The 8201-nt window shown below is 32.8% G+C and overlaps 1 protein-coding gene across 2 annotated transcripts in view; it reads left to right on the forward strand.

Annotated features, from left to right (window-relative positions):
- The window catches only part of eIF4EHP (eukaryotic translation initiation factor 4E homologous protein), a 48619-nt gene extending 43562 nt beyond the window's left edge, over positions 1–5057 (forward strand). For both annotated transcript variants that reach the window (XM_090386367.1, XM_090386375.1), the window contains one exon: positions 4926–5057. In XM_090386367.1, the coding sequence (XP_090242493.1) occupies positions 4926–4968 (43 nt within the window). In that variant the 3' untranslated portion in view covers positions 4969–5057. The remainder of the gene's footprint in view (positions 1–4925) is intronic.
- The last annotated feature ends 3144 nt before the right edge of the window (positions 5058–8201 follow it).

Consider the following 8201-nt stretch of genomic DNA (forward strand, 5'->3'; position numbering starts at 1 on the left):
TCAACAAGCACAGACAAGGTTGAAAAAAATTCTGCTCCTTGACTCCTTGAGCCTTGCAGAATTTTTCCAGGGCCAAATTGATCGACAGGGCTCTCATCGTATACTCCCTCCTATTGTGTCTGGGCAAAACTGCAGACACTTTCATATTCAACCCTAACTCGTGACTTTTTCAACATTGACCTGTACTTGTTGAGTAAATCTGCAGATCTCTCTCTCTCTGTCATTAGTTCCTGAAGAGTTATATCATTAGTCACGTGTACAACAATATCACCTTTTGTGCCCTTAAAAGATGATATCTGCTCTACAATGTAATAAACTTTTGCCCCTGGTCCTGTTCCATCTATATTTTTAAATTCTGATTTGATTTTTGACAATAATTTCACTCAAAATTTGTGCAACCAATTCAGGATAAGAACAAATTAATATTTAAAAGAATTTGTATACAAACTTTTTGCTTTTATAAATTTTAAAAATTCCATGATGAAACCCTCTCCAGAGCTGACTACTTGAAAAAACCTTGCACAGGCCACATACATTTGGCAGCCTTTAAAGGCATATTTGAAAAACAAGATAATTGAAACACATGGATTTTTAAGAAATATAATTTTGAGTTTTTAAATGAAATTATACATATTCTTGCCCTCAGGAAAGAACAAGTCAAGTTTATCACATTTTGTGTATAAGTTTGCTGCATTAAATATTGTTATTGTTAATGCATCTGCTCAGAAGCAAAAAAAACTGAGTACTCTCCAATAACATACAGCTTAGTGAACAGTCTGTAAAGTATTAAGTGGCGAAGAAATTGTTGTGTAAAAATAACAATTTCTTTGCCAATAAAATAGGAGTTTTATTCCCACAGTAGTTTCTGATACACAATACATTTGGAGGATACAATATTCAGAGAAAAGAAAGCAAATAATCAGAAGAATTAACATTTAGTAAATTACACAATCTACTGACTGCTGCTCTCTAAGACGGAGAAACTGTCTTTTTTTTTTTTATTATATATTCTTTTATTTTATTGTTACTCCAAAACAGCCGAAGCCTTACAGAGGAGGAATATAACAGTAGCAATACAGTAATAATTCTATTTACAGTCAGTCATCATCATCAGCCATTTTCAATCCACTGCAGGATGAAGGCCTCTCCAGCAACTTTCCAGTTTCTTCTGTTTTGAGCACTGGCCATCCATTTACTACCCACAAACTCATGGATTTCATCTATCCATCTCCGCCTTTGTCTTCCAGCTCCTCTTGGATACCATTCTGTTATTTTCTTAGTCCATCTGTCATCATGTCTTCGAGCTATATGTCCTGCCCAAGACCATTTTAGTTCTTTAGTTTTGATAAGAATGTCCTTTACTTGAGTTTGCTGCCTAATCCATGTGTTTCTCTTCTTATCTAACAGTCTGATTCCCAATATAATTCGTTCCATTCTTCGCTGTATAGTTCTCAACTTCTCTTCCATTCTTTTGGTGAGTGCCCAAGTTTCACTTCCATAAGTCATGGTGGGGAGTATACATTGGTTCATTATTTTACGTTTCAGACAAACTGGGATATTGCTCTTCAGTATGTGACTATATTTCCTGAATGCTATCCATCCAAAATTTATTCTTCTCTTGACTTCCAGCCATTTATCATTATTACAGCTAATAACTTGTCCCAGATAAGTATATGACTCCACCTTTTCAATTACTGCTCCTTCAATCATTATTTCCCTTTCTGTGGCATACTTGTTCATCATTACTTTTGTTTTAGTCATATTCATCTTTAGTCCAAAATCCTTACTAACTGTGCATAATTGATTAAGATTTTCCTCTAATTCTTTGGGATCGTGGCTTATGACTACAATGTCATCGGCAAATGGTAAATAGTTTAGGTACTCTCTGTTCACATTGACTCCTTTCTGCGACCAGTCTAATCTTCTGAAAGCTTGCTCAAGGGCAGCAGTAAACAGCTTCGGAAATATTGTCTTCCCTTGTCGAACTCCTTTCTCGATTTTAAATTGCCTACTGTCTTTGTCTAGTCTAATAAAGGAGGTAGCACTCTCATATATTTTCTTCAAAATCATAATATGTGGGGTATCTATGCTTGTCTTTCCAGTGCCCGAAACATTGCCTTATGCTGTATGGAGTCAAATGCCTTTTCATAATCCACAAATGCCAGGCATAATGGTGTTTTATATTCATTTGCTTTCATTCATTTGACATTGTATACAGTCAGTATACAAGGTCAATATACAACACATACAATGAATATCTTATGTTACAAGTGATTTGCGTTTGAGCAAAGCTGGGATGACAGAGAATTTTGTATTTCTAAACATTTTTGTTGTTATCTTTTCTTGTTTGTTCACAATGAATAGTTACATTGATTGATTTGTATTATTCTTATAGTTATCCAATTTTTTTTTAATTGTTTCTTATTATTATATTTGTTATTTATTATCTTTGTGTATTGAAAAATTTATAGATAATATATGCCTATTTTCTTATTATTTGATTATTATTATTATTAAGTTAATCATTTATTCTCATATTCTAGTTACTTGATTATAAAACCTTTGCAACTCTTTTTTGATATTGATGTCTTCAGCTAGAATATCAGTGTTGGATCCATTTAGCAATTTTGCAGTTCTGAATGGCTCTTGTGCCAGCATATTGTGTCTTCTCAAGGCTCTTGGAGGACAGCTGAAATTGATGAGGTAGAGCAGCTCGGGGGCATCCAACTTTTCAGCCACGAGATGCATTAGGAATTTGCAGTCTGCCTCAGCCTTTCTTTGGTAAAGTGGTACCATCCCGAAGTGAATGCACCAATTATCGTAGGATTTTGTGTTCATTTCCAACCTAGATTTGTACATTAGGAATCTGACTATGGATTTCTGAATACGTTCCAGTTGTTTTTTAAGAATTTTCGTGTGAGGATTCCAGATTTGTGAGGCATATTCTAGAATTGGGTTGATTATCACTGTGCAAGCTGTTTTTATGAGCTGTATGTTGGTAAAGTCGAAGCAGATTCTTTTAAGCAGTCCAGGGGATTTGGAGGCCTTTGCTGTAGTTTTATTTACATGTGTGTTGAAGTTTCCCTTGTCAGAAAACCACACTCCCAAATCTGAAACCTCTTGTATTCTCAATAGCTCATGGTTATTAGTTTTATAGGGATAATTAATCTTGTGTTTTTTGTGATAGTCTGCAACAGACATGGTGCAGCATTAGTTTAAGTTTAGTGTTAGGCCATTGTTTTTAATCTATCGGGTGATAGTGTCTAGTCCATTTTCCAGTGATTCACAGTCGTGTTGTTTTGATGGTTTTGTATATTTTCAAGTCATCTGCGTATGAGAACACATTGATGTCTACATGTTGCATACAATCTTGTATGTCATTAACATATATAGCAAAAAATAGTAGCCCGAGAGGAGAACCCTGTTGGACTCCCCTTTGTATAGGGAAAGTGGAGGAGTAACTTCCTTCAAACTGTCTTGGACTGCATTGCTGTTAATAGATAGAAAGCGAAGCGATAGCAATATTCTTCATAACAGACATGAGTAAAGCCACCTAGTGGCAGCTTTGAAGTCCACATTAATAAATAAAACTTAGCACATTTGGCTATTTGAATGTTCAAAAATTGGTTAAAAAAGAAAAAAAAAACTTGCAAAATTGAACAAAATTTGGAAGAAGCATAAATTTGCTGGAAAACTATAAAACATGTATGTGAAGTCATAGCAGTAATTGAGTACTTTGTGCTTTTGCTCATACAAAAGTACTCAGTTTTAATGTTGTTAATTGCAAAATTGTTGTGGCACTGAAACCAAAATTTAATGCATTTTTATATTTATTTATTTATTATTATTATTTTTTTAATAATATTTAACCAAATATACATACTTCAGGAAGTATGGAACAAAAGTTCACTGAGGTAGGTTTTTTGATCGTTAAAAAAAGGGGGGAGGATTTATGACCATGAGTATAATTACTTGTTGCATATTGTTAACGTATCCTTTTAAAAGGAGAATTACTATTTATTTAGTTGAAAATTGTAAAAGTATACAGTTAGATGTGATTTTTTTTTTTTTTTTTTTTTTTTAGATTTGTAAAATGGATAAAGTGAAATAAAAATATAGCAATTTTGTATATACAGTAGACTCCTGGTTATCTGGGATGGTTGGGAAATAAATTGCCCTGATAATTCACAAAATTAAAGAAAAATTTAGTGCTGTTGAAATTTAACTTTATTTGCTTATATATTGTATATATTGTATTCATATTTATAAAAGTATATTACAATATGAGATTTCACATAAAACATAATAGAAATGTATAATTTTTTGAAAAAGAAAAACAAGAACAATGAAGAGTTTGCTTTTTCCTTTGGTTTACCTTCCTGTGAATGGTACTACATAAATTTCAAAGCATTATCTTCTCTAAAAAACCAGTGTCTCCATGTTTTTCCATCTAGTAGAGTAGAGACCCATTAAAGTTGGTGAGCTAAACTTCTTGTTCACTGCAAAGAACCCTTTTCTGTTTTAACATGATGGATGCACATGAAATTAAATTTTGAAAATATACTTGTAAGAATGTTAAAATTAACCATACAGTAATAAAACTGAAGGATTACTGAAATATGACTAGAACAAGCAATCAGGCAGAAAGCACAGATGGGGATGCAGTTTCTGAAAAATTTGAGGCTCTTGTTTACATTTACATTAAGAAATGTAAATAAACAGTGCTTGTAAAGGAGTCCACATATTTATTTTTGCTGTCTGACTTAGTTTGACTTCCACTAGCTGTAGAGATCTCGATTAATCTGCGACCCAGTTAATCCACCACCAGATGAGTGAGTCTACTGTAGTTAGAAAGTAATGCATGGTTTAAATGTTCGATGTTGCGTAATAATGCTTCTCAAATAAATTTCTTTCATTGTTAACAGGGATAATTCAAGTTTTCGAAATACGGATGTTTTTGTGCGGTGACACTGTGATAATCGAACTTGCTTTGCCAGGAAGTTGTAAATAATCCGATACTGGTTAATACCCATTTCCAAGCATTTTTCTGACTACTCAACCATCTTACAGTTTTTGATCTTGTTAGTGGTGCTACATCATGTTCTTTCAGTCTTATAGTAAAGAGATTTTATTAATAAAGTTTTATAAAAATAAAATCAAAAAATAAATTATAGATTCTGTAATTTCTTCATTTTTTTTTTTAAGGTTTTTTACATAAATTTTATATACACTGTAAAGGATAATTGTTTACTTTGGTAAATTTTCAGCTGACAGATTGAAATATACTAATATTTATTCATAATTGATTCTTAAAATAATTTTTTTTTTTACTGTTAAACATAAATTTGTTTTTCTTGAGCATGCTGATATGTTAATAGTAGTAATAAATAAAATTTGTTTTGGCTTGGTAATCGCAAAGGGAAAAAAAAAAAACTATATATATATACAGTCAATTCCGGTTATTTGGGACACATCGGGACTAGTGCATTTTGGCCCGATTAAGCAGCTGCCCCAATTATCCAAAGTTTCACATAAAAAAGGTTAAAAATACAATGGACTCCTGCTTTACAATTGGTTCACTGTACAATCAAATTGTGTTACGATGGAGTCACCATAGTATTCACTATACTATGTGTAGTAAGTGCTGGTAATTGTGATCACGTTTGTGAATTGAATTTTAATTCTATTAAACAGCGATTCTAATTAGCAAAAATAGGAGGAATATTATCCACAGGCTATAAAAGTAAAGATATATTAAGCACAAATTTACCCTTTTTACCTTACCAAATAAAAAATTTAATGATACATGAAAATCGGAAGAATATACGTGATAATCAGAATAATTAATACATACTGTAATATGTACATACTAACTAGTTGACATTTCTGTTCACTGATTTGTGGGTGAGGGTTAAAATTTAAAACAGTAAAAAGATAAGCAATCAATAACAAAGAACACGGCACACACAAATTGCAAGTAACACGATACGTGCAAGCGAGAACGGAGTAACAAGTTACAAAGCTTTAAAAATAGGAATGAAGAGAAGATTCTGAAAATTAATTTTTTTATATGATTGAAGATTCTATGGATGTGTAAACACATTTCACCATAATAACCAGTTTTCCAGCTGTCGGTATTATCGCAAATTCAATAAGATCGAGTTTATTATCCGTTTATGATAGATTGCACTAACAGAAAAGCCCAATAAACAGGCGACTGCTAATTGTTTTATGGTTATGACCTCTAGAAATCCAACCGAACCATGAGTCGGAGAAAATCGTAGGGTAATCTCCAGTGCTGAGGTCTCCTGCCCCGATTAAACAGCATGTTGTCCCAATTAAGTAAAGTTAACCCTGGCTATTTTCTCGATTGGGTTCTGTTTTTTAAGATTTGCCCCAAATAAACAGCTGTCCAGATTAACCAGTGGCCCAAATAACCAGAATCCACTGTATATATATTACAGTCGAAGCTCTTTATAGTGTCCCCCAGGAGAATGAGAAAGATGGTCATTATATTGTTTGGATATTACATTGGTTTTTATAAAATCAGCAGAAGAACAAAGAAAAGTTTGAACATTTAAGGTAATTCTACTATTACAGTAGTAGGCCCAGTTAATCCACCACCAGATTAGTGAGTGTACTATAGTTAGAAAGTAATGCATGGTTTAAATGTTCGATGTTGCTTAATAATGCTTCTCAAATAAATTTCTTTCATTGTTACCAGGGATAATTCAAGTTTTCTAAATACGGATGTTTTTGTGTGGTGACACAATGTAATTAATGTAATTCAGAATATGTACTATAATATTAAAAAATATATAAGTATTGTACATTTTATATTGATTGTACAGTATAGAAAGATTAATTTATAAATTACACATGTACAGTAATACTACATACAGTACAGTATCTTTAGGTTGTGTACATACTTACATTATATCAAGGCATAACCGCAGATGAGAATTTATTTCATCTAAAATAATATGTCAAATGTACTGTTTCAGTGGCAGAAATATTTTTAAATTATGAAGGCACAAGATAGCAGTTAATTCACTTTTGCAGTTAGGCTGTACTTGGAAGAAAACACACAAGTTCTGATTCTTGATGAGCATCTTCCAATGCAACTTCTTGCTCAACTACGGTGGATTTGTCTTCTTTGTCACTACAAATTTTGGATTCTGTTATATCTGCAACAAGTAATGATAAAGAAGACAAATCCAATCTGAAACGTTCAATGTTCACATCCATTGTGGCATTGTTCTCAAAACACATATTTCCCTCTAAATTTAGGTGATGACACTTATCCCCAAAAATTTCTTAACAATTATCAGATTGCTCTTTGCAATTAATAGACAAAAAAGCTTGCAAAGCTTTATTCGTTTTATCATTCAAGACAAAAAATCCAGCATCTTTGAAGTAGTTGGAGACTTTTTCATCAACCTCATCCCATGCTGAAACGTAATATTGCCTGCAGTATGTGATTTTTCATATTGTTTTGCTTTTGAGACAGAACACAATTATGTTCATCAGCATTCTTTGATAACTATTCTTAGTGCACTGGGTTACACATTGAACAGTTGGCCCGAAAAACTGATGGTATAAGGTACTCAACCATGATTGCACGTAGGCCATTCACTTAGCAATGAGAAAGTGCAATTATCCAAAAATGGCAGAGTTTTTCTGCTGCTCATCTTGCGATCTAAGTTTCTGATGCAATCTCCTTAAATTTTTAATGACATTGAAGGTTTGCTCCATACAGTCGGCAATGTATTCAAACCTTTAAAACATAAGGGTTTCTAGGCTTTCTCAGCGATTGAGAGAGGAAGTTTCTCTGTGCTTTACATGTTTGCCACTATGAGAATGGTAATCTGTTGTTTTGCCTTTTTCCACCACTGCGTTCACCTTTAATCATTTTATCTATTAGCAACTTAAAAAAGTCCAGTTTTGTCGGCATCAAAGATCACATTCTGGTTGTATATCAACAAAAAATATTTCTTAAACGATTCTCCTTCCATTCCCTTAGCTTCAGTGTTGACAGCTGCGCTATCACCACACTTTTTTTGAAAGACAGCCTATGATAAGTCTTAAATTTTTAAAACCATTCATTGGAAGAAGGTTTATCTTCAGTATACATCCAATGCATAATAAATGATTCAGCTTAAGTTTTTAAATGATTTCCATCTGTGGGAATGGGTTTTTTT

This window comes from Mastigoproctus giganteus, chromosome 1 (assembly GCF_048544385.1).
Source record: "Mastigoproctus giganteus isolate SK-2022 chromosome 1, ASM4854438v1, whole genome shotgun sequence".
Taxonomy (NCBI): Eukaryota; Metazoa; Arthropoda; class Arachnida; order Uropygi; family Thelyphonidae; genus Mastigoproctus; species Mastigoproctus giganteus.